The sequence below is a fragment of the Bos mutus genome, chromosome 25 (assembly GCF_027580195.1).
Source record: "Bos mutus isolate GX-2022 chromosome 25, NWIPB_WYAK_1.1, whole genome shotgun sequence".
Lineage (NCBI taxonomy): Eukaryota > Metazoa > Chordata > Mammalia > Artiodactyla > Bovidae > Bos > Bos mutus.
Window position 1 is genome coordinate 41,851,439 of NC_091641.1, and position 25,529 is coordinate 41,876,967.

The 25,529-nt window shown below is 60.9% G+C and overlaps 2 protein-coding genes across 6 annotated transcripts in view; one reads left to right on the plus strand and one right to left on the minus strand.

The window, feature by feature from the left end:
• The window catches only part of NPRL3 (NPR3 like, GATOR1 complex subunit), a 32,963-nt gene extending 14,653 nt beyond the window's left edge, over nt 1-18,310 (plus strand). For 3 of the 5 annotated variants that reach the window (XM_070363217.1, XM_005886849.2, XM_070363219.1), the window contains 9 exons: nt 2,662-2,815; nt 3,743-3,824; nt 9,422-9,559; nt 10,660-10,816; nt 14,296-14,402; nt 14,795-14,924; nt 16,459-16,648; nt 17,178-17,370; nt 17,809-18,310. In XM_070363217.1, coding sequence (XP_070219318.1) covers nt 2,662-2,815; nt 3,743-3,824; nt 9,422-9,559; nt 10,660-10,816; nt 14,296-14,402; nt 14,795-14,924; nt 16,459-16,648; nt 17,178-17,370; nt 17,809-17,974 — 1,317 coding nt within the window. In that variant the 3' untranslated portion in view covers nt 17,975-18,310. Of the gene's footprint in view, nt 1-620; nt 783-2,661; nt 2,816-3,742; nt 3,825-9,421; nt 9,560-10,659; nt 10,817-14,295; nt 14,403-14,794; nt 14,925-16,458; nt 16,687-17,177; nt 17,371-17,808 lie in introns of those variants that run through there. The other 2 variants (XM_070363220.1, XM_070363218.1) reach the window with 2 other exon arrangements.
• Nucleotides 18,311-18,457: 147 nt separating this feature from the next.
• Nucleotides 18,458-25,529, minus strand: MPG (N-methylpurine DNA glycosylase). Its single transcript, XM_014482949.2, has 4 exons — nt 25,375-25,529; nt 23,260-23,493; nt 20,924-21,128; nt 18,458-18,900 (listed from the first exon to the last, which is right to left on the minus strand). Exons 2-4 carry the CDS (start codon nt 23,479-23,481, stop codon nt 18,494-18,496), a joined length of 834 nt encoding a protein of 277 aa, XP_014338435.2. The 5' UTR covers nt 23,482-23,493; nt 25,375-25,529; the 3' UTR covers nt 18,458-18,493.

Below are 25,529 nucleotides of genomic sequence, written 5' to 3' on the forward strand. Positions count from 1 at the left end.
TTCATTATGCACTGCAGACATCCACAGAAAGAACTCAGTGATGAAGACAGACCAAAACCACGACCAGTGCTGTCCACCCGTCAACTCTGATAGCCCCTGAGGGGCGGGGGTGTGAGGAGCCGCTGCGGCCCCACCCTGGATGTTGCAGGCAGGCCCTCATCTCTGGGAGCAGCGGCATGTGATAGCTGAGTGTGTGACTCCCATGGGCGCGGCAGTCAGGGAAAAAGGCAGATTTTAAAGTGTATGGGGATTTTTATAATAAGCAGGCTGGAGATAATCCTGCTGTCCAGTGGCCGGAGAACAGTTAGACAGGGTGGTAGTTTATACACTAGCGTGTTCTGTGGCCACTGCAAGTGAGAATGGGGGTGAGGTCAGACGCTGGAGCGAGCGGGTGGGTCCCTCCCAGGTTAAAGCCACAGGAGACAGGGCAATGTAGGACTTCAGAGCACAGAGGCAGTGATGTGAGCAGTGGGAGAAATTGAATGCAAGGTAAAGAGTGGACGGGTTTTATTTCCTCTTTTCTGTAGTCATATAAAAATGTACACTCTGTTTGCTTTGAAGTTTTCAGCACGCCCTGGGCTCGAGACAGTAGCCTGATGACCCTTGTGCCCCTGTCTCAGGTCCCACGCTGCTGCCTGTGCCCCTGGCTCCTCTGCCCGACCCCGTTCCCCGGCTGAGGAGGACAGGTCTCCGAGCGCCTGTCTGCTCGCCCCTACATGCCTCAGGAAGCGTCTCTGAGAGGGGACAGCTGCTGTACAGCACGCCTGACAGAACTAACTTATGTAGGTAGCAGCTAGTGTCTAGTTCACGGAAACGTGTCCCAGTCGTCACGGCATTTTTTCCTGTTGGCCTGTCTAAACTGGAGTGAAAACCAGAAACCAGCCCACAGAAGCATGGGGGGTTGTGTGCCCAGGCCTCTAACGCTCCCCTCCTCTCCATCTAGAACTCTCTCCTCCTTTATCCCGTGGACGGGTCCATGGTCAGACCTGTCTCTGTGCAGACAATCCCTGTGTCTCCTGCAAACTGTACATCTGCTCTGAGGGCCTGACTGTTTGGTGGGAGTTTCACGGGTGAGACAGTCTCACTGGCGATGCTCTGCACATCATGCTGCTTCACATCATGTCTGCAGGGAGGGCATGTTTCTCAGAGCCCCACTCGGGGCTGGCGCCTCCTCAGTGGTCACCTTCTTGGTGTACCCCATGTAGCCTGGGCTCTCCAGGCACCTGGAGCTGGGCCGGGCCTTGCAGCGAGTCGGGGCACCTAGACACACTCGTCCATGTGGGCCTCGCCCAGGAGTGTGAGTGAGCAGCCCTGGGCACCCGATTTGTGGCACCGTCTTGCCCCAGCCAGTAGGCGTGTGCTGGGGGGTCAGGGAGTGACCATGTGCCCAGGTCACTCTCCTCCCTCTGCTTTGCTGGGAGGAAGATTTTTACACAGATTTTTCTCAAATCTAAGGCAGAACATTTTGATTTGAGGCACTTGTGTACACACTTAACCCAGACCCTCTATCCCGTGACCTTCTGGGGACCCTTGAGGGGCCCTCCTGGATGTGGGGAGGGCTGTGGTCTGCAGGGGCCCGGCGTGGACCTAGCCCTTAGCCCCTCACCGCACAGGTGTGCTGCCGGGGGTGAGTTCTGCTTGTGAATGTGGATCTGCTAGGAGCTAGAGTGTCCCCAGCTCCAGGTGATGAAGGTGTTTACTTTGTCTAGGTCAGGGTTTGGCCCAGGAGCCTGGCTGTGGACCTTTGCCGAGGGCCGTGCCTGCAGATAAACAGGAGGGGAGGCCAAGTGGAGGCTCTAATCGGGGCCGCCACTCTCCCCTCCTCCCACCTCTACCCGGGATGACTCAGCCTCCCTGTCGGCTCCTGGGGTGCTGAGTCACGGCAGGTGGTTATCAGCTCTGGGGGCATCTTCACAGACCTCACAGCTGCCTGCCCCACCCTTGGCCTGGGCGGGTGCGCAGGCCTGGCTTGGCTGTGGCCCCCGATAGGTGCCAGGATTAACAGAGGGGTGCAGAGGGATGTGCGGGGGCCTGGTGCCTGCTGACCTGTTAGCCAGCTCTCAGGAAGAGCGCTTCCTCTGAGGACAGAGGTCTTCACTGAGCAGTGGGCCCAACACTTGTGTCTCACGCTGTGTCCCTGTTGTTACTTGTGTGCTTGTGTGACTGAGCTCTCACACAGCCGCTCCCTGGAGACCGTAGACACCCCTGGGCTCTGCTCTCCATAGGCTTACTCTGAGCACTTGACCTGTGGGCTGATGGGTGAGGGAGGGCCCTTGTTCTTCTCAGATGGAAGCCTGTGACCTTGGGTCCCCGCGCACGTGATGGCGGGGTCTGGGCCTTCCGTTGTGTCACTGGGCTGTTCCTGCCAGGCCTGGACTGCATTCCTGAACATCCCCTGCCTCCCTGGATGTGCTGGCCTGGGGCCCTGAGTGTGGGACCCTCTCTCACTTGTTAGAAGCACCTGCGTGCTTGTCCCTCCCCACTGGGGACCCCACAGGGCCATCTGTGCTGCCGTGTGGGCAGCAGCTCCATGCCCACCATGGAACGTGCACAGACCGGTGTTGCTGGGAGAGGCTCTCAAGGGGACCCAGGACGGGACACCCAGAGAGGGCTCTTCCGCAGTCTGAGCAATGCTGCATGTCCTCCTGGGGTGCCCTGCAGGCCCACGCGGACCCGTCGGTGATCAGCTGTCTGCACACCCTCTCCCGCCGCATCGCCACTGTGCTGCAGCACGAGGAGCGCCGCTGCCAGTACCTCACGCGGGAGGCCAAGCTGATCCTGGCGCTGCAGGACGAGGTGTCCGCCACGGCTGACGGTGAGCGCGCCGGCGGCTTCTCCAGAATACGGAGGCTGGTGGGCTCTGTGCTGGACTGAGCATGCCCTGGGCACGCAGCAAGACCCTCAAAGGTCCCAGCAAGACCCAGGCTCCCGAACTGATGCTCTGAGAGTGGCTCCCCAGCCCAAACTGTCCCCCTCCCCCAGACCCCGCATGATGGCTCTTCCCACAGGTCAGGTATCACCCTGGTCCTGCTGGGCAGTCTCCCTGGGGTGGGGGGCATGCGGAAGGGCAGCGTCAAGCTGGAAGGAGGCCTCTTCTTTGCTTTCAGCAGAATTGAAGGGGAGCCCAATCGAGCTGTCAGCTGGCCAGTTATTAAAGTAGTATCTGCTGATGGACCTGCCTGAGGCCTTGGTGCACTGTCAGCATCTCAGAGCTGAGAGATGCCCCCTCTGTCACAGGCTTTGCCTCTGTCTTCTCAGGTCAGCACCTCCATAGCAGAAGAGAAAACCAGGACTACACTTGCCAGTGAACTTGGGCTAATTTTAGCTATAAGCAAAAGTACATGAGAATGTGCCACTTGGAAAAATTTGTTTTTGATGTTTGACAGTTGTCAAAATGTGTAATACATTTATTTTCCCCAGTTATGTATTATTAATAATAACAATCCAGAAGTTTTATCTTTTAAAAACATTCTTAAGAGTTTGTGACTTTTTCACCGGGATTTTTAAAAGTTCAATGTAAGTACATCTATTTTTTGTTAGATGTTACGTGAGGCCTGTACTTGCAGAGTCAGGTGGGGCCAGCGGTCGGGAAATCCAGAAGATGGTGGTGCGGACCACTGGGCAACGTCCTGATGTTTGGTGTACAGTCACTTAAAGTCCTTCTTAGCCTAAACTTGCCATCTGGCCTGTGTGAGCTCTGTGCTGTGCAGGCTCTGAGTCCCCTGTGTTACAACTCTTGCAGCAAATGACGGGCCTCAGTCCCCATTCCACCACATCCTGCCCAAGTGCAAGCTGGCCAGGGACCTCAAGGACGCTTATGACAGGTAAGACGAGTGGCTTCCTGCCCAGGGCCTCCGCAAGGCGGGTGCCACTTCCCCGCTCTGCCTGAGATGGAGGGAGGGCAGAAAGGTGCCTGGCTGGGACGGCACCCCCAGACTTTGCTCTGACTAGAAAATGGACCTGAAGAAAGCTGTGTGGGGGCCTAGAACGCAAGGTGACGCTGACTGAGCACAGCACCTACCGTGTTCCAGGCCTGCCTTCTTCAGGTGAGGTCACTGTGGCTGCCGCACCCAAGAGGAGACTGAGGCTCAGGGTCTGGGCTGGCCCTGCTCCCCTGACTAGCTCTAGTCTTGGGGGTTTGGGACACTCAGTGTATGGGCAGCAGGCAGTGGAGACATGGCGGGAAGCCCAGCTCAGCACCACCTCTTAGTGTGGACAGGCAAGGCAGGCACTCTTCTTTCTAAAGCGTGTCCACGGGGCTTTGACCACTGCTCCCTGGCCCTGGGTCTGTGGGACCCCAGTCCTGGGTGAGTGCCGCTGGCTGGCAGCTTCTCCTGTTCTGCACCTGGCAAGCGGGCTCACCAGAGGCCTCTTGGGGCTGAGGGGACCGGCATGTTGCTGGACGGGGGGCGCAAGGGGCACTGCCCCCTCACCTCCCCTCGCCGCCAGCTTCCCTGCCCTGGCCTCCTCCATCCAGGAGACCGTGTTCCCCGCTGGAGATGGGCTTGACCTGAGAGCTGTGGCCAGAGCCCCTCTGGAGATGGTGGTTTGTCCACATCCTTTCCTTTTTCCATGTAAGGTTTCTTTTTCCCCGTGAATTCTCTCTTTTTTTTTTTTTTTGGCTGAACTGTGGGACTTGTGATAGCTTAATTCCCAACCAGGGATTGAATCCTGGCCTCCTGCAGTGGAAGCGTGGAGTCCTAACCACTGGGCTGCCAGAGAATTCCCCCCTCCTTTTTTTTTAATGTTAATGTTTTTTTCTGATTTCACCAGTATTATGTATTTATTATAGACATAGGGAAGTATAAAGAAAATAAAACGGTCTGTAATCCCACACCCAGTGTTAACCACTGTGATGTTTTGGTAATTGTCCTTTTGTTATTTAGCTTAAGCCTTTGAAGAGGTCCCCTGTCGGTCAGGTCTGAAAGGGCGCTGGGCTGCTTTCTCCTTAGACCCTCACTGGTCCCGTCCCGGAGGCAGGATGTGTCAGGTGGCTGCGTGCTGTGTGCCCCTCCGAGGGCGCGGCGCACAGGAGGGTGAGCCCGGAGCATACTGCGTGTGCGGTTGCCCTGTTCCTTCTCACCTCCACGTGCAACTTAGACATCTGTCTGTTGGTAAATAAGGACTGACTTCTCTGCTGCCCAGCTGCCTGCCGCCTCCCTGGGGCTTCATGGGCTCCAGCTTTTGCTGCTGAAGGACATGCGGCTTAGCCGTGTGTGTTTTTTTGTGGGTGCCCGTGCATCCCTGAGAGAAATTCCTAAGTGGAACTGCCGGCTAAGTAGTCAGGTGTGTGTGTCACGGAGGTACTGCCCTCTGTGGTTGCGTCTGCCCACCTGTCAGCAGCACCTGACTTTGCCACACAGAGTCTTCTGAGCTTTCCGGTTCTGCCGACCACGGTGGGTGGTGAATGGTGTCTCAGGTCAGCCGATATGAACGCAGGTGTGCACGTCTTCACCTGGGCCCACCCCTGTACCCTTCTCTGTGAACGCTCTGCTTTGGCCCTGTTTCCTCCTGGGGGCGCAGGTGCCTTTAGGTGGGAGGGAGAGCTGTCTTCAGGGATGCACAGAGTGGCTGCTGTTTCCGTGTTTTTATTTCGATGACTTCAGGGTGTCAGAGGACATAAGAGCAGCGTCCCTTGAAACTGCACGCTAGATCCAGGCCAGCGTGGGCTTACAGTAAAAAGCAATCCAGAGCCAGACAGTATGTTTCTGAGCAAACAATGAGCTGTGAATTCTTAGGCTCGAACTGTGTTGGGATGCTGACCCTCGAGAGTTGACAGCTGCTTTCGTGGCGTGCTGGACCAGCCGAGCCCGGAGCTGAGGCAGCCCAGCGCTGAGGCAGCCCAGCGCCCTCTAGTGGCAGCAGTCCCAAGGACAGGAGTCAGCACTCAGCAAGAGCAGCTCCCGGGCCCCCATTCAGCCCTTTGCCTCCTTCCTGAACCCAGATGACCCCCTCCCTGTTTCCAGGCCCGAGTCTTGTGATCTGGGTCCCGCCCAGTGCTTCTCCCATAGGAATCCCAGACCATCCGTGTCCTCCCCTGTCCCCGCCTGCTGACGGCATCGGCTCTGACCCAGTGGGAAGGCTGTGAGGGTCTAGCCTGACCCACCCTGCTCCTGCAGGGCGGGCTGCACCAAGGGGCAAGAAGGCAGGTGGTAGGGAGCACGCAGCCCTTTCTCTGTGGAGGCTCGCCAGCAGGCCCCGGGACGGGCTTTCTCAGAGCAGAAGCAAGAGGCCTGAAGCTGAGGTCTCGTTGAGGTTCGAGGCTGGGCTGGGACTTTGCACAGGGGCGTTCTGGACTGAGCGCTTTCACTGCAGTCCTGTGTGTGGTGTGGCCTGGAGGCCCTATGCCCCAGGACCTCTGCGTCTGTGAGCCGCTGCTGCCGCGTGACTCCGCGGAGCCCACCGCTGCTTGCCCAGCACCTGTGTGTCCCCTTGTAGCTTGGTGACTTCAGTGACAGCATCCCCCGAGGTTGGGGATGTCCCCTAGCCGTCTGTGCTCAGCATGTGGATCCCATGGTGGGGCTTGAAGAAGTGTCTGCCAAGCAGTTCCTGACCTGCGGCAGTGCTGGGGGTGCTGGGGACTCTGCCCTGCTCTTCGCTGCCTGTCCAGAGCAGGGCTGGGCCCACAGACTTGCCCACGAATATCCTGGGAATTTCAGTCCTTTCCAGAAAGTGCACCTGTGTTGGAAATGTCAGTGTGGGCTTCCAGGAGCCCACGTAGCCCTCTTGGGTCACGCGCAGTGTTGCCCCTGTGTGCGAGACCAGAGGGTGCAGGGCTGGCTTCGGAGGTCTCTGGCCTGGGGCAGGGAGAAGGGTGACTGGTGCGAGCCCACAGCAGGACGCTAGGATAGGGACTGAAATTTGGATGCTGAGATGTGAGGTGGGGGATGAGCTTGCATCCTGTGCCGTCTGGGATGTGAAAGATAAGCGCTTGTTGAAAGGCCCGTGTGATTGCCTTGGGCCTTGGGCTCTGGGGGCGCATCTATCTCGTGTCGCAGGCGGGGTGGGGTCTCAGAGTTGCAGTCCAGTGTGTGGTGTGGCCTTATCCATGTGAGGGGCCGGATAAGCCTCACACAGGCACAGTGTTTTCCTCAGTGTCCCCACCAAACCGTTAGCTGCCCTGAGGATACAAGTACGAGCTGCTTGGGACCCTTTTCAGGCCCAGCTTCTACTCTGCTAGTGCTCAGTCGCTCAATCCTGTCCAACTCTTTGTGACCCCATCGACTGGGACCCCATGCTGCTGCACAGGCCTTGATGGCTTGTCTGCCTGCTACCAGATCCCCATGAGGCCCCAGGCTACACCTACCCTTGCCCCCTCCTCCACATCCCTTTTCTTACCACTCTGTCCGGCTTCTTGTGTTCACATAGTTTGCTTACAATTCCCTCTGTCTTTCTTGGCACGACTGAGTGGGAGCCCCCAAATGCAGGCTGTAGATTGTGCACCAAGAGCCTGAACCAGTGCCTGGGGCCTCCTCCTGTGCCCAGTGGCTCAGCAGCCTGCACATGGCATCGCTGGGCTCCTGGAGGAGCCCACATGGCTACATTTGAAAAGAGGAATCTCGAAAAAAAAAAAAAAGAAAAGAGGAATCTCGGTGTTTACTATGACTCTGCGTTCCAGCAGCTACCTCGTGCCATGTCCTACAGGAGAGCTCAGAGATAGGAAGACCTTGGTTCTGAGTCCACTGCCTTTCTGAGCGGATGTGAAGAGAACTACACACAAGCCACAGCTTGTGGCCCCCCTGCAGCTGGGGGCCTGAGACCCTCTCTCATCCTTCAAGGGGTCAGCTAGGGACAGGGAAGCCCTGGGAGAGGGCCCGGCCCTCCAGGTGCCCCGGTGGCAGCACAGGAGAGGGAGCGAGGCCGGGGCCAGCAGGAGTCCTGGGGGCAGCTGAGGTCGCAGGCGTGCTCCGTGTGCTTCCCGTGGTTCCTCTCCTTGGTGCCCATTCCCTGCTGGAGACAATAAGGACTGATTTTTACATTTGAAACTGCTGCCTGTGGATTCCGCATAGCTCTTTGGACAGGGCTGTGGGGAGGGACTGTAAGAACAGCCTGTGGATGCGGGGCGGGGGCCACGGGCCGCCTCTAGCACCCAGATCCCTGAGTCTGTTTCCGAGAGCCCCGAGGCCCGAGTGCCAGCAGCGTGGGCTGGAGTGTGGCAAGAAGGGGCCAGGCAGGGGGCACAGGCCCCATACCCTGCTCTGCGCTAGCAGTCATTCCTTCTGTGCTCAGCACCTGGGCCAGGTCAGGGCCTCAGCTTCGTTCCTGAGAGACGGCGGCCCAGAGGGTCTTGTCCTCAGGCCTCCTCCCCCCTCCAGGCTGGAAGTGCTCTCAGTGTCCCTGCCCGTTGCTGGCCGTGCGGTGAGCACCGCACCTTGTGGATTCTGGTCGGGAAACAGCACTGACCGCGGACAGGAGGGCCTGTTGCTGCCCACGCACAGGACAGATGGCAGCTTGGAGCCGCCTGGGGGGCCAGGGCCAGGCTTGGGGCTCACCCCACTGAGAAGGTGGGCCTAGAGTTGAGATCTGTAGGCAGGAAGGAGCCCTGGCGCCCCTGAGGGAGAGCGTGTGGCTAGGGCAAGTCCACGAGCTTGGAGAGCAGCAGGGCAGCCTGTCCTGCTGGACTCTCCGGCGGGAGGATACAGGGTTGGCAAGAGTGGGCACGTCCCACAGGGCTCTGGCACTTTGAGGTCTTGGCTAGGACTGCTGAGGTGGGACCCCTGGGGGTCTGCGTAGGGAGGGCAGACCAGGGAGGCCAGAGTGGAGCAGGTGTGCAGTTTGTCCCTGCGTGGAGCAGGCAGGATTCACAGGCAGTCTGAGGTGGGTTGTGAGACATGAGAGTCAGACACAGAGTCTCTGTGTTTGGCCTGAGCGAGGCTGGGGAGACGAGGGGTGCCAAAAGCCTGAGCGGGGGCTGGCGTGGCTGCTGGCTGTGGAGCGCCTGCAGGGCTGCACCATCGGCAGGGGCGGGCTCCTCCCTCGGGATATCTGGGGGCCGGGCACCGCCACCCTTCCCTCCCGCTCCCCCTTCCTCTCCTGCTCATCTCTCCCTTTTGGTGATGGGCCCTGCCCTGCCCGGCCGCCCATCGTGTAGAGGAAGCCCTGGGATGCCCGGGTGCATTGAGCCTCCAGGGCAGAGATTGGAGAGGCTTCCCTGATCCCTTGCCTCTGGTTGGACTGCAGATTCCGAGGCTGGCCAGAAAGGCAACTTTTGTGTGTGTTCCTAATACATCATTTTCTTCTCTTAACCCTACTGAGATGTGGGATAGGATGCTTTCTTAACCCTACTGAGATGTGGGGTAGGATGCGGGGTAGGAGTCTGGGAAGCCTCCCTGCAGTGTACTTGTGGGCTGGGCGGAGGCGCCCTCAGGCGGGTGTGCAAGATGTGGTTGCGTGTGCAAGGCTGAGGGCCCTCTCTCTGCAGCTTGTGCACATCTGGGGTGGTGCGGCTCCACGTCAACAGCTGGCTGGAGGTGAGCTTCTGCCTGCCCCACAAGATCCACTACGCGGCCAGCAGCCTCATCCCGCCAGAGGCCATCGAGCGCAGCCTGAAGGCCATCCGGTGAGTGCCAGCCCCACGCCCGCCGGCCCTTCTCTCCTTTGTCTGCCTGAGGTGTACCAAGCACTTGGGTCCTCTTCCTGCCATAGAAACTGGCAGGTAGGGCTCTGCTGTTTGTAAACACATGTTTTTGTGTCCAGTTTTGTCCAGGAGTGACCATCACCCCCAGCTCACCCCCAGAGCCTCTGGGCACTGCCTGGCCGAGCAGGGCTTTGCGCTGCAGCCCCAGCCTGGGGCCTCGTTAGGGCTGTGGACCGCGCCTCACGGCCAGCAGCGGGCCTGACCCTCAGAGGGCTGTGTCATCATGGTGTTACTCCTGGGGTCTCTGCTTGAACCAGAACTTGTGGGCTCTGTTTGTCCATTTCAGGCTTCCTCCTGCAAGGACAGCACAGAGCCCAGTCTCCTGCCTTTGCCTTCCCCACCAAGTGCTCTGTCTCCTCAAATGTCTTAACCAGAAAAAGAGATCTGGGCACGGGACAGCAGATGTTTTGATGACAGAAAGCAGAGCACTGGCTTCATCCCTCACCCAGGCCCCCGCACTGTCCGGGCTTTTCCTCCTGGGCTTCCTTCCCAGCATGTGTCTCGGTAGTTCTGTTCACAGTCTGAGGTGGGGATTTTGCTTTTCCCATGTGTTATATGCTGTTCTTAGTCGCTCAGTCGTGTCCAACTCTTTGCGACCCCACGGACTGTTGCCCGCCAGGCTCCCCTGTCCATGGGATTCTCCAGGCAAGAATACTGGAGTGGGTTGCCATGCCCTCCTCCAGGGGATCTTCCCAGCCCAGGGATTGAACCCAGGTCTCCCGCGTTGCAGATGGATTCTTTACCATCTGAGCCACCAGGGAAGCCCTCTTTGGGGCTGTTTCCTTGGGAAGGGTTGACTCATTTTTAAGTCAACCAGTGTTTGCGGGCAGTCCCAGAGGTGGGATGGAGCGGGTCATCAGGGCTCCTGCAGTTCTTTCTGTTGCAGCAGTGATCCTCGCAGGTTTTTAAAGGCCTCAGGGCACAACCCTGTCTTCCAGTTCCTCCCGTGGCCTCTTTTCTCCAGGTGCCCACCCCGAGAGCCCGAAGCTGCTTGTACCACTGACCATGTCTCTGCCCTGCAGCCCGTACCATGCCCTCCTGCTGCTCAGCGATGAGAAGTCCCTGCTGGGTGAGCTCCCGCTTGACTGCTCCCCGGCCCTGGTGCGCGTGATCAAGACCACGTCTGCTGTGAAGAACCTGCAGCAGCTGGCCCAGGACGCAGACCTGGCTTTGCTGCAGGTACCTCTGGGGGCCTGGGGAGATACCCTCAGTGGGCAGGATGGGCAGTGTGGGGGGAGGCTGGATGTGTCATAGGAGGCACCTCAAGCTGCCTCCCTAGGGCCGTAGTCCAGCCGAGGGCCGCGTACGGCCTGCCACAGTGATGGATCTGGAGGCAGACCGGCCTCTGGGCCGGGGGCCTGAGTTCCTCCCAAGTGTCTGTATCGTGGCGGGGCCGCTGGGCTGCGGCAGAGAGGAGCGAGGCCTTCATGGTGCTGGGTGAGCGGACTTCGCCCTTGTGGGAGCCGTGTAGAGCAGGACCACACCCCATGGCACGCGGGCCTGTGTTCTGTACGAGGTGCCATCTCCCTGCCGAGTCACAAGCTTGGGGGCTGCCCTTTCTGATCAGATGGTGGCCCCTCCTCTTTGGCCGAAGATCTGGTGGAATAGTAGGCAGAGCTGAGGGTGAGGAAAAGCACAGGAAGAAGGTGGAGGCTGGGTCAGGGGGGCCTCAAGCGACGGCCTGAGGGGGACCCCGGGTCTGGAGCGGGGCAGCACCTGGCCACCAGGGGGCAGCGGAGCCCTGGGCCAGGGGCCACAGCTGCGGAGGCCGGGACAGCTTTCTCAGGCCCTGTGAGGCACCTCCAGGGGGCCTGCGGTCTTTGCTCCTCAGCATATTCGCCGTTGTTGTTGTTCAGTCACTAAGTTCATGACCAACTCTTTGCGCCCCCCGGGACGGCAACACGCCTCTGCCCTCCACTCTCTCCCGGAGTTTGCTCAAATTCGTGGCCATCAAGTCAATGATGCCATCCAACCATCTCATCCTCTGTCATCCCTTTCTCCTTTTGCCTTCAATTTTTCCCAGCATCAGTGTCTTTTCCAACGAGTTAGCTCTTCGCATTAGGTGGCCAAAGTATTGGAGCTTCAACATCAGTCCTTCCAAGGAACATTCAGGGTTGATTTCCTTTAGGATTGACTGGTTTGATCTCCTTGCAGTCCAAGGGACTCTCAGGAGTCTTCTCCAGCACCACAGTTCGAAAGCATCAGTTCTTTGGTGCTCAGCCTTTATGGCCCAATTCTCACATCTGCATATGACTACTGGAAAAACCGTAACTTTGACTATATGGACCTTTGTTGGCAAAGTGATGCTTTTTAATACGCTGTCTAGGTTTGTCATAGTTTTCCTTTCAAGGAGCAAACGTCTTTTGATTTATGGCTGCAGTCATCATCCAGAGTGATTTTCTAGCTTGGGAAAATAAAATCTGTACTTTCCCACATTTTCCCCATCTGTTTGCTATGACGTGATAGGACTGGATGCCATGATCTTAGTTTTTTTAATATTGAGTTTTAAGCCAGCTTTTTCCATTTTCCTCTTTGACCCTCATCAAGAGGCTCTTTATTTCCTCTTGGCTTTCTGCCATTAGGGTGGTATTATCTGCATATCTCAGGTTATTGATTTTTCTCCCATAATCTTGATTCCAACTTGTCCTTCATCTAGCCTGGCATTTCGCATGATGTACTCTAGACATAAATAAATAAGCAGGGTGACAATATACAGCCTTGACCTACTCCTTTCCCAATTTTGAACCAGTCTCTTGTTCCATGTCTGACTCTAACTGTTGCTTCTTGACCTACATACAGGTTTCTCAGGAGACAGATAAGGTGGTCTGGTATTCCCACATCTTTCAGAATCTTCCATGGAGATGGGCACGTTAGCACAGTAGGGGAGCTTGTTCACCAGGCCCGACTCTCAGGCCATTTTCCCCCAAAGCAGCCCTTTGGGATTCTGTTGTCTAGAATCCTTCCCCCATCTTTACCCCATGACCCTTGTCCACCCCACGTGCGAGTGTTTATTGACCTGTGCCTGGTGTCTCACGTGGGGTCCTGGACTGCCTTGCTAGCACCCACGAGACACAGACCTCACAGGCGCTGGCTGAGGTGTGTGCACCACTGCGCGGCGTCCTGACCGGTGCTGCTGAGGCTAGGGGCCCGTGCGTGTGCGGCTCTGAGGGGCCCTCTCTGCCCCCGCGGCTGCCCGACAGGGTCCTGTGTGGACACGCCTCCCCCTGGCCGCAGTTGCCCTGCACAGAGCTCTGATGATGTCGCCTCTGTTTCTCCCTGGCCGTGGCCTTGCCATGGGGCCCCTTGCTGCCCCTTGCCGTCTGCTTCCTCGCCCCTCTACACTGAACCCGGTGTGGATCGGGGTTTGCTGCTGGTGTGGTCATGCAGGGCCTGGCCCCACGGGTGGACTGTGCCGGCCGCTGGCACTGCTGCTTCCTTCAGCAGGTGGCCCAGCAGAGGCCCCGTGGGGGAGGCTGGCGAGCCCAGCCGGAGCCCCTGCACGGATATCAGGGAATGTCGGTCTCAGGTGTGAATGTCATCAGGTGATTTGAAGGTTTTTGTCTAATGAAACTAATATATTCTTTCTTATAAAAGTTCAAATATCACACAAATTATAGACACAGAGTAAGTGCCCACAATCCCATATCGCAGCAGTAACCACAGTAGATTCCTCCAACTCTTTTATATAAACGTTAATATATAATCTTTGAATAACAAAATTAGGATTATACTTACGTTACTTGTAATGAATGAACAGTGCCCTCGTAGACCTCCGCGTCCTAATGTGAGTGGGACCTTCCTTATGTGGGACTTTGCAGATGGAATTAACACTCTTGATATGAGGCGATAATCTGGGTGGGCCCTTGTGAGAGGGAGGCAGGTGGAGAGGCTTTGACTACAGAAGAGGAGGCGGGAGGTGACCTGCAGAAGAGGTGACTGTGGAGGCCAAGGTGGGAGGCGTGGTCTCACCTCACGCCAGGAGCAGCAGCTTGTATCTTAGAGGCAAAGATCAGTGTCCCTGCCAACAGCCCAGTGCTCCCAATTTCAGACTTCTAGCCTGGAGCAGGCGCTCTGGCTGCAGGGAGAGGGGATGTGGACCCGCTGGGTGAGGTTGGTGGCAGAGACGGAGGGAAATGAGCCTGTTTCCTTTAGAGCCATTGTCACTGGGACTTGGGGTGAGAGAGAGGGTCAGCAGTGGGACTGAAACGTCCTTTGTGTTTCAGCTGGGGCCACTGGAGGCCCTGTTTGCTGAGACGAGGTGGGGGTGTTTTGGTGCTGTGCCCGCAGGCACTTGGCTGTGGTGGTCGGGGTGAGCACTGCCCAGTGCCGTGGTCTCACCCTGGCCCTCCCTCCCGGCGCTGTGGTCTGTCTGTGGGCCATCCTGATGTCTTGAGAGCCCAGGGCAGCAAGACAGAGGGAGGTTCTCCAGGGACGAGTGAGGGGTGGGGGTGGGTGCAGCGACCCCTCATCCACTGTCCTGGTGCTCGGTGCCGGTGGGCTAGGGGCTGGCCTCTGCCAGGATGAGCAGCCAAGACCCTTGCGCAGCTGAGTCGACCTCGTCCTGGTTGCCCAGGCGTCCGTGCCGGGCCAGCCGGGACAGCTGAGGACCAGTGGCAGAAGGCTCAGCCTCCCAGCAGTCCCCTGCCCCCTGCCTACAGGTTTTCCAGCTTGCGGCCCACCTGGTGTACTGGGGCAAGGCCATCATCATCTACCCGCTGTGTGAAAACAACGTCTACATGCTGTCTCCCAACGCCAGCGTGTGTCTGTGAGTCCCTCTGGCTGACAGGGCCCCAGGTGGTGCTCCCAGCTCAGCCAGGCCCGTGTCCCAGTTCTGGCCTGGTCCCGCCCCTCCAGCGCCACCCAGGCCTGTGCTGCTCTGCACTTGCAGCCTCTGGGAAAGGTCTGCACCTGCCCACACCTGCTGGCCAGTGGGCCCTGCGCAGGGTGCCTGCTGGCAGGTCAGGAGCCTTGGTCCTGACGCAGAGGCTCACAGGGGCTGCCGCGTGGGGAAGGCGTCTGGGCTCTGTCCTCACTGCACCCTCCCGGACCCTCACCACACTGCATCCCCTCCTGCCCAGCGCGGGCTCGAGGCAAGGACACAGATGCCTGACTGAGGGGAGACCTCTCGAGCTCAGGGATCCTCACCCCCATCCCCAGGTATTCCCCGCTCGCCGAGCAGTTCTCACGCCAGTTTCCATCTCACGACCTGCCATCTGTCCTTGCCAAGTTCTCCTTGCCTGTCTCCTTGTCAGAATTCAGGAACCCCCTGGCCCCCCCTGTTCAGGAGGTGAGTCTTGGGAGCTGGGGGAGCCCAGGGACCAGCCACCTGGCTTCAGTCCCCAATTGATCCCAGGCCTGCAGTGTTGCTGCGCCCAAAGCCTGGGTTGGGGGCAGTGCTTGCTGTGTAGGTGATACCTGCCCTGCCAGAGGCTGGCTGCCTGCCGACACCTGGGCAGTGCCAGTCCCTCCACACACGGAGCCCTGTCTGCCCGTGGCAGGCAGTTCTCAGGGTTAGGGCGGAGCTAAGAGGTCAACTGGCAGGAGATTGTGACCATTCCTGGGACAAGAGAGCCACCCGCTGCCCCTTCTGGACCTGGGGGTCCTAGAATCGGGAACACAGAGGGTTTTGTTTTACTGAGCCTGGGCCCTGCCCCGACTCCCTCTCCTGCCTGCCAGGGTCCCGGTGGCCACGGGGTCTGTGGGTATAAGTCTGAGCTCACAGACACCCAGAATTTTCACATTTGGGGCCTGCACAGGACAGGCCTGGGTCTGGGTCAGAGTCAGGGTGGCGAGGGGCTGGCAGGAGTGTGGGCGTGGCGTGGTGGCCACCAGGGAGGGGCGAGGCATGGGGAACGAGCTGGCGAGTTGTGTGTTTACAGAAGGACTGATTGACCTGGGTCCCAGAGCCAGGCCTTGCCCCTCCCCCATCCCAGCCTGAGCCCTGGGCCCTGGGGGGAGATGGGCTGGTGTTCTCAAGGCTTGTCTTCAAAGTGAAGTGTTTGCTCTAACAAGTGCTGGGGCTGGTAGGCAAAGCCAGTCCTTAAAAGCAGCCCTTTCCTCCTCAAGTTGTGAACGCAGAGGAGGGACCGTGTCAGTCACCATCTGGTCCTCCCAGGGGTGGGGTGTGGTCTGCTCCAACCCCAAGCTGGAGGTTGGTCTCTTGGTTCCTTCACTTAGACGCCGAGCGTGACTGCTGTAAATGCCCCTGTTCGCGGCACCTGTGGTTTCCTGGAACAGTGCCAGGTTGTGCCAGCCGAACAGAAGACACACTGTGTGCCCTCCCCCTCCCCAGTGCAGACTTCCCAGTGGTCTGGACGGCCGGTGGCTCTTCTTGGCCTGAGGGGAGCTGGTTCTGATTCTGCTGGGTCCTGGGTGAAGCCGCCTGCCTCCCTAACTCCTGTTTCAGGCCCCGAGTGTGTGCAGGTGCTGACGAGGTCTCCTGAAGTATTTTACAGTCCTCTTCCATTTTCCTTGCTGTGACTGGGTCATACATGCTCACGGTACACGCGTGTGTCCATGCCTGTCCGCCCTCCCAGCAGGGAACCCCAGTGACAGGAAGGTGGCACGTGGGTCTGGGGACGTGGATGCCCCCACACAGGGGTCGACCCAGGGGGGAGGACTTTCTGCTCTTAGGGTGCTGGCCATGGGTGGGGTCCCCACAGAGCCCACGGGCCGGGAGAGGCGACACAGCAGGGCCGCCACGTCACAGGTCCTGTCAGCTCTGGGCAGAAAGGCGTGTGGGCAGCTGGGCACGTGGCGGAGTGAGGGCCGCTGTGGCCCCGCCGGGTGTCCCCTCTGACCTCCGGTGCCCCTGCCTGCAGACGCAGCTCATCCAGATGGTGGTGTGGATGCTGCAGCGCCGGCTCCTGGTGCAGCTGCACACCTACGTCTGCCTGATGGCCTCGCCCAGCGAGGACGAGCCCCGCGCCCGCGAGGACGACGCGCCCCTCGCCACCAGGGTGGGCGGCCGCAGCCTCAGCACGCCCAATGCCCTCAGCTTTGGCTCCCCAAGTAGGATTTCCTGCCCCCGGGCATCTGTCTGGAGGGGGGTGAGCACCTGGGCACACTTGCAAGAGGCGGGTGGCTGGGAGGTCCGACTTGGGCACCTGTGAGTGACCACGGTACCGTCACAGGGCCGCACTCGAACCCCTGCTCACACCGCCCTCTGGGCAGCTGTGTCCTCGCATGGATGTCACTCGCCCCGCTGGGCAGCTTTGCCTGGGGGACGGGAGGTCCTCCCCTGCTTCCCTGAGGACAGGGCTCTGCCTTGCTGAGTTGGAGCAGCCTGGCCCAGGCGCCTCTGTGGAGATGGTGACTGGTCCCTTCTCTGCAGAGCCATTTGGCCACAGTGTCTCCCGAAGGCAGCAGCCCTGAGCCCAGGTCCCTGGCTTGGGGACCCCAGTCTTCCCAGGGCCCCATTAATGCGAGGGACTGGATGACCTTGGGGTTTGGGGCAGCTCCCCGAGGGCGTGGCGGTGAGCTCCCAGGTGGATGTGGGTGACCGCAGGGCTGCCGCTCCCTGACTGCTGCCGGTTCTCAGCCAGCAGCGATGACATGACCCTCACCAGCCCCAGCATGGACAACTCCAGCGCTGAGCTGCTCCCCAGCGGGGACTCGCCGCTGAACAGGAGGATGACGGAGAGCCTGCTGGCCAGCCTGTCCGAGCACGAGCGGGCCGCCATCCTCAGCGTGCCTGCGGCCCAGAACCCGGAGGACCTCCGCATGCTTGCCAGGTGCGGCGGGGCCCCGTGTGGAGAGACGGGCGGCGGACCTCAGCGCAGGCCTCAGGACTGGCGCCTGTGTGTGGAGTGTCTCTTGGACCTCCTTCCAGTGCTGCTCGTCACGTCATCCTCGAGGGCTGAGCAGGGATCGTCCCAGGACCCTTGGTCTGGGGGCGGGGTGGGGCCTGAGGTCTGCACATCTGGGTGAGAGACTTGTCACCCCCAGCCCAGACCTGGGGGCACTGGGCACATGGTGTTCCGGGAGCATCAGGTTGTCGGGGCCAAGCCTCCAAGCCAGACTCCCCCGAGCTGCAGTGGCACGGAGGGCCGAAGCTACGGCTGCCCGTGCGCCCCCCTCTGCCGAAGGGCTGTGGTGGGAGCGGGTCCCGCGGGCTGTCTCAACCCCACGCCGTAGCTGTCCTCACGCCCTCCCACCCCCACCCCCGGCAGGCTCCTGCACTACTTCCGCGGCCGCCACCACCTGGAGGAGATCATGTACAATGAGAATACACGGCGCTCCCAGCTGCTGGCGCTCGTGGACAAGTTCCGCAGCGTCCTGGTGGTGACCACCCACGAGGACCCGGTCATCGCCGTCTTCCAGGCCCTGCTCACGTGAGCTGGGTGGGGGCACTGCCTCTCACCCCCTGCTCCCTCCCACTGCGGGGCCTTGCTCTCCTCATCTTCGTCTTCAGGACAGCCTCAGGGGCCCTGGGCTGCGAAGGTGAGGCTCGTGGTAGGGGCGCGACCAGCACGCGGGCCTCTTGAGGGCTGCATGCCTCCCACACGATTCTGCCCGTGTCCCTCGCCGCCCTGTCTGGCCCAGCACTGCCTGCCTGCGGGCACCTCCCCAGCCCCACCTTCCTGTGTTGGCCTCTGGAGGCCGTGGCCAAGCAGTCCTCTCTGTGGGCACCCAAGGCACCAGGACCTGGCTCAGGACATCCTGTGGGGAGTCGTTCTGCTTCCCCTGGGAGTGTGTCTGCCGTGGTGCCCCCCACCCAAGCGTGGCTTCAGGCCTGAGAGAAAGTGGGCACGGTGGCCCTGGGTCACCGGAGCAGAGCTGGCTGCCAGGAGGGCTCTGGACAAGGTGCAAAGGACACTCTTCTAGAAACACAGCCTTTATTTCGTTGGTAAACAATTAAAAGTCCTTGTGGGAGCACGCCCTGGCTCCAGTCTGTGTGTCCCGCTCTGCCGCCCTGTCCACCACGCTGACCCAGGGGCTGCCCCGTATGTAGAAGCGCAGGGGCTTCTGGGCCCACTCGCCAGCCTGGCCTATGCCCACACGGGCTGCCGCCACCACGGCTGGCTCACTGGGCTCGGGGGGGCCCTGCTCCAGCCACACAGACTCATCCCTGGCCAGGTCGCGCTGGTCGAAGCTCCTGTCGATGGCCAGGGCCTGGCACAGCTTGGAGGGGCCGTTGCAGAGCTCACGGTCTTTGAGGGCTCGTCCTGCAGCGCCTTTGCGGAGGGCGTGGCGAAGCTGCCGCATGGCCTCCAGGCCCCCCAGGGGCTCCAGCGCTCGGAGCAGGACACACGCCCCGTCCCCTGTGGGAGATGGAGCTTCCAGGCTGTGGTTCTCCTATCCAAGGCCTGACCAGAGCAGCTGGGGACACCTGTGCTCACTCTCTGCCCAGACTCTCTGCCTGCCACCCGTCCTGCTCACCTGTGCCTCCTACGGGCACCTCTAGCCGTGTGTCTACCAGCTGGGGAGGCATGGAGCTCCCTGGCTTCCTCTGGTTAGTGTGACTGGCGCTAACTGTAAGGTCGGTAGGCAATGGAAGCCCCAGAGACGGCCCCCCATGGGCATATGCCCATGGTAGCCGCCCCCAGTGTACACAGGGTGCAGGTGAGCCCCACCCTGTGACCCAATGGGGAGAGGTGCCAACATAGCTCCCCACCTCGGGGCCCGCCCTCTCCCCCCACAGTCCAGGCCACTGAGGGAGGGCCGACACCCAGGGCCTGGGATTCCCCAGAGAATACATGCCTGTCCAGAGCCCTTGATCCCCAGCTGAGCACCGGGGTTGCTCTGGGCCCGGAGTCTGCCCCACCTGCTGGGATCTGAGGGGCTCAGCCCGACACGTGGCCAGCCCAGTCCCTCCAGGGCCTTAGCCACACAGGGCTTCCCAACAACACCCAGGAGCCGGCCTCCTGCACAGCCTGCAAGCCTTAACCAGCCACTTTTCAAAGCATTTCAGGATGGCCTGAGGGTGCCCAAGCCTGGGCTCTAGTTCCTCCATGATTCCTGGGCCCTCCCTCACCAGCTGCACAGCTCCCTCTGGTTCCACCAAGCGCGCTGGGTGCCGCCTGCACACAGGTCAGGGGAGCAGCTCACCCCTCCTCTCCGAGGATGCGTGTGAGTACAGCCCCAGCTCTTCCCACTGGGCCTCCCTATCCTCCCCCCTGCCCCCCGCCCCCCACCCGCAGCAGCTGCTCGGTCTCCACCAGGCCTCCACCCCGCAGGCACAGACCGGCCCCGCTGCCCCTCCCTCTCTCCTGGATGATGCTTGGCCCCGGCAGTCTGCACCCTGCAGTTTTCTGCTCCCTTGACTGGGACGTTCCTGGGCATCCTGCTCACATGACCAGAAAGGAACACATTACCTCCCTCATCTGCCCAGTCCAACTGTACCCCCCAAAACACCTTCCCTTCCTCACCAACCGCAGCCCCTTGTCCAAGTCCAGTCTCCCCTCACGAGGGGTTGGTTCTAATGCCAAAGAAAAGCTTGGCCACTGGAAAGTTCTCTGGGAGATAACAGGCCCCTGGGGCGGTCCCTGTCACTCAGTTTCACATAACTGCCTTCTGCGGGGCGGGGTGCAGGGCCAGTCAGGGCTCCTCGCATCCTCCAGCCTGCGGCTCACACTCAGCATCTGCAGCTGTCCACCCTGGGCGATCACAGCTCGCACGTCACTGCAGTTCTCCAGTGTGACCGACAGCCCTGACGTCCCCGAGCCTTCATCTTGGGACGGAGGCTCAGCAGACGGACGCTGGAACTGGCTGGCCAGACTGGGCTAGGGAGACCTACTGCTGGGCGCTTCCTTCCCAGCACAAACACCCAAGAAAACAGAGGTGCCTACCCACGAAGGACCTAGTGGGTCCCCCAGCGAGGGGGAGCTCTAGATCAGCCTCTCTCCATTTGGCACTGCTGACCCTGGGGCCACCATTCTCTGTGGAGTCAGGCGTCCTATGCGTCATGAATGGTGTGCACCCTCCCTGACCCCTACGCAGGGGAAGCCAGGAGCACCCCAGGGCTCTGACGGCCAAGAACATCCAGACACTGCCTCGTGTTCCCCACGGTGGCAGGGTCATCCTGCTGAGACCCCGTGACTGCCCACTGGCGAGGCTCCTGCCTGAGCCCAGAGCACCCCAAATTGATCGCACGGTCGTTTCCCCAGTCAGCCCTCTGAGTCCTCCCGGGCCAGCAGCAGCACCAGCGGCCACCCGGGGGCTCCTGCACCTGCCGCTCGGGGCTCAGGTCGCTCTCTGAGCCACTGGCAGTGCAGCCAGGGTGACGCTGCAGCCTCGCTCCCAAGGCGCCCCTGGCTCAGACACCTGCCCCCCGGTCCTCCTCACCTCGGCTGGAGACGTTCATGCAGAAGTACATGCCGTAGATGAGATATACGTAGAGGGTCCCGGGCTTCATGAACATGCCACGGTTGCGGGGGGTCTGCCGGCCGCCCCTTGAATGGGCAGCTTCATCCTCTGGCCCCAAGTATGCCTCAGTCTCCACGATGCGGCCGCGGAGCTCTGTGCTGTCATCCAGTCTTCGGACCAAGATCTGCTCCGGGGAGGAAAAAGGGGGCTCGTTCCCTGCTGATGGCCCACGGCCTGGACGCCCCTCCCCAGCTTGGGATGTCCCGGGACATCCGCATACAGCCGGGCCCTGCTCAGCGAGTGTCCCGTCCACAGGGCGCAGCCGGCCTGGCTGGGGTGTGTTCAGCACTAGCAAGTCCTCACGCGTCCTCTCATGGGTGCCCTGCCCTCCATGCCCAGTGCCCCCGGACCTGACGCTTAGCCTGAGGCTGAGCGGTGTGAAGGGCACAGGGCCTTGCCCGGGATTCCACGGCCCGTGGAACTCTCCACCCAGACCAACTGCAAAGGGCTGTCATGCTCAGCACCCACGCAGTCAGCTCTGAAAGCAGTAGGACCAGCTGCCCCACAGTACCCCAGCCTGGCCCCCAGCCCTGGGGTGGCAAGCTCCTTGAACTGGGGGTCAGCACAGGCAGTGGGCCGGGGAGTCGGGCCTGGCGCTGGCTGCCTTGGACAACACCCTGGGGCGGGGACTGGGTGCGTTTGGGGTTGGGTCCAGCGAGGGACAGAGGCTGGCTGAGCCCGGCCCTGAGAATGGCTGGCAGGCATGCCCAGTGTCTGCAGCCCCAGGTCTGACTCAATCAGGGTTCATGGTGGAGTATCAGGGACGGCCACCTCCCCAGGACGTCCCCAGCACCTGCCTTGTCCTTAGGCCAGAGCAGTCGAGCAGATGGCCAGGCCACTGCCCCTTAACCCACGGAGCCCACAGTGTCTGGCCAGGATCAGGAAACAGCCTGATGGTTTCTGCGCCGCCATGGGGTGGGCGGAGCCTCCCGCAGCCCTGTGCTCACGGTCTTCTCTCAGACAGCAGGAGTCGGCTGCCCCTCAGCCCATCACAAACATCTCCTGCTTGCTGGTGGGGGTCCTAAGAGGACCCTTCTCAACCCACGAGGGGACAGAGAGTGGTTTGGGCTGTTGTGGCAACCCGTAGCTCCTTGCACTGACCTGCCCGAGGATGAGTGCACGACCCAAGCCTGGTATGGGCTCTACAGAGGACATCCACTGGGAGGGTCTGAGAAAGGTTCTCCTCCTGAAGGAAAGGGGCACACGGGATAAGACCTTCCCTTCTCTGCTGGACACTGCCCTGTCCACCCTCAGGCTCAAATGGGCATGCCGGGAGCCCAGGGGGAGCCTGTGAGGACCTGGGGTCCTCGACGGGACGCTGGACTCACCTGCCCCCATGCCACTTCGTGTGAGGTCATAACCTCTCCTGACTCCACATGCTTTCAGGACCTCCTGGCCCCTGAAGCTCAGAGCATCCTCAGGGGAACAGACTGCTCCCTTCTCGACGAGTGCACACTTTAGATCACGCTCCACTAGCTTACATTTTAGGGTCTGTTCTTGGCACCAGTTTTCAAATAGCCACAGAAACTGAATCTCCTTGGCTATTTTAACCTCACGGTAGGCTCATTAAAGGACACAACGTAGCCACAGAGCCTCCAGGACGACCAGAAAGCCAGGGTTTTGGCACCAGGACTGTAGCCCGATGGTGCTCCAGACAGATGTGGCACATGCTGTGTGCACACCGCCTGGAGCAGACTCCCCGACGGGCGCTGGGCATCCAGCGGCCCCCCCAGGGGTCGGGGCTGCAGGTGCTGCTGGGAAGCGAGCCAGTGGCAAGGAAGAGGCTGTCGCCAGCCCGTGCCGATGCAGGACAGCCTGTGTGCCGTGGGCTCGGCTGCTGTGTGTCTAAGGTGCTACACACACAGACCAACTCCGGCAGGGCAGTGGCTGTGCCAGGGGACAGGGCAGGTGACAGGGCCAGCACGGACCACAGTCCTTGTGAGAAACCCAGGGCCAGCGCTCCCATGCCCCAATGCAAAGTCTGATGCTGCAGCTGCTGCCTCCTCACTCTCACTGCCCAGAGCAGGCAGACACCCCAGCAACCTCGGCATTCTTCTCAGCCAACCCTGCCCCAACCCCTGCCCCAGGCGACTCAGGTGAAGCTCCTCAGGGCAAGTGTGGGCAAAGCGGCTGACTGCGTGAGGACACGCAGGGCCAAGTCAGGGACGTGAGCCCAGCGGGAAGAGGGCTGTGCCCACAGATGCTGCCCGGTGGTGACTCTTCACGCGGAGGCCACGCTGCTACATTTCTATTACCTGTCCGAGAAATGCCCGGGCCAGGGACACTGCGGGCTGGTCGAAAAACGCTGATCCCAGGCGAGCAGGACGGCCCTCTGGGCTTGAGAAATAGATGCTGCGCGTGGGGCCCAGGGTCGCGGGCGGCCCCAGGTGCAGCTCCTTGGGGGAAGGCATCTGGGTCCCGTCCGATGGGTTCTGATGCCGCTTGGCCTCCAACGCTCGCTGCTTTTTCTGCCCCATTGTGCAGGAAAGCTAAAATGGGAAAGGACAAAATCATCTGGGGAGGACAGATGGTTGTTCAGTGAAGTCAGGAGCTCAAGGACTCATTCAACTGCCTGCCTGTCCACCTCCTCATCTGCAAAACGGGGGCAACCAGCTGCAGATGATGCCACACCTGACGTGCTCCGCCCAGGCGGGGACCCGGAGGCCCTAGGAGATGACCGCACATAAAGGCAGTGACAAAGCAGCCACTCTGCCCCATACGCAGCACTTACACAGCTCAGTGGCAGGGGGCTTCAGGGCCTGGGGAGGGGACAGTGGCACCCAGGCCTGGGTCAGGGCTGGTCCCCGCTGACTGCCACTCATCACGGGCTCCCCAAGTGGACTTCTGAGCCCTGGGCACCTGACCCTGACCAGGAACTTTAAGTCAGCTGTGACCCCAGTGGGGCCTTGGCCGAGGAACAGACTGGGGGGTCGAGTCATCCACACCCCTTCCCCAAGTCGGCAGGACTCCCGCTGTGCCTGACCCCTCCTACAAGGGCCCAGAAGGCCTGACACCCCCGTGGGTGAGCACCAGGTTGCTCGTCTCCTTGGCTCAGGACAACCCTGATGAGTCCCCAGCTGTCCTGTGGCTCGTGACTCAGGATGTCAGAATAAGGAGAAGTGAAGCAAAGGTGAGGTCCCAGGAGTGAAGAGGCTCCGCCAAGACCAGCACACCGCCTGCCTCCCAGCTGCTGCCGCAGGGCCGGGGACCTGACCACACACACCCTCAGTCATTCTGGGACCAGCCAGTCTCCCAGGGAAGATGCAGGTGAGCACTGGGGCCTGGACACCCTCCTCAGGGGTCGATTCCAGTGCCTCCCTGGCATGCGACAGACCCATCATCTTTAACGTAAGTGCTGACACTATGTTGTCCGGAGCCACTGGTCAGCTGAGAACAGATGCTGATGTGACCGCGACTGCAGCCTAGCCCATCTTCAGATACCGAGCGTGGGCTCGCGCTCCGGGACGCTGCGGCCCTGCTCCTCAGCCCGGGTGTGGCTCTCGGCCTGCCCAAGGCCCCGGGCTGACTCTGGGTCTCTGCCCTGACCCACCCTGGGGGGTGGGGACTCATACAGCTGCCCCAGGAGTGAGGCTCAGGGAGGCCCTGGTTCAGATCCCCGGGCTGAGGAGTGGGGTGAGCCTGCTGTTGCACCCAAGAGTGCCGGCTGCCCCAGAAAGTGACTTAATGTCTGTGCCTCTGTTTCACCTGCAGAAAGGGAACCAACATCATCACACAGGGTGGTTCTGAGAATAAAATGAGACGCCGGGGAAGTACTCAGCCAGCCTACAGCCAGCCTTCACTAGTGTTAGGAAGAAACACCCTCACCAGAGCGCAGAGCTCTGGGCAAAACCTGGGGAGGGTCTCTTGCCAGGCTGGGTCTCCCCAAGGGGAGGGCAGGGAACAGCCGCCTGGAAGCAGGCGCCCAAGACACCTGCCAGCCCTCCGTCAAAACCTGGGCGAACAGGGTCAGTTACAGAGTGTTTATCCGTCTGGGACACGCACTGGAGGAAGGGCTGTGCGGAAGTAGCGGACGGTCACGTCTGCGGCAGGCGGGCTCCGGGCAGGGGCCGTGTGAGCCGGGCCGTGTGCCCAGCATGTAACCAGGCAACCGGGCTCGGGCTCTCCTTCCTGGAGGCCTCGGGCTGGACCTCGACTCTGCTGGTGGCAAATGGAGCGGCCTAGCGGGTCCGACCCCGCCGGCAGGGCTCATCTAAAGACTGCACACGCAGAGGGGCGGCCCGGGAGCACGTTACTGGCTCCCGCTCAGGGCTCACTGCGGTGGGGCTGAGACTCCGGGGAGGGTCTCAGCCCAAAGCCTGTCCTTCGGCCGTGCGCCCTCGGAGGGACGTGCTCCCGGGGCGCGCACTCACCTGGGCCCCGCGACGCGTAGGCTTCCAGCGGTCCGCCGCGGCTCCGGACACGCCGGCGCGGAGCCCACCCAGGAGCCCACCCGGAAGCACCGCCCGGTCTGGGGGTGGAGCCGGCGCCTGCGCGGAGGAGGGCGGAAGGCCGGCTGCGGGCGGGG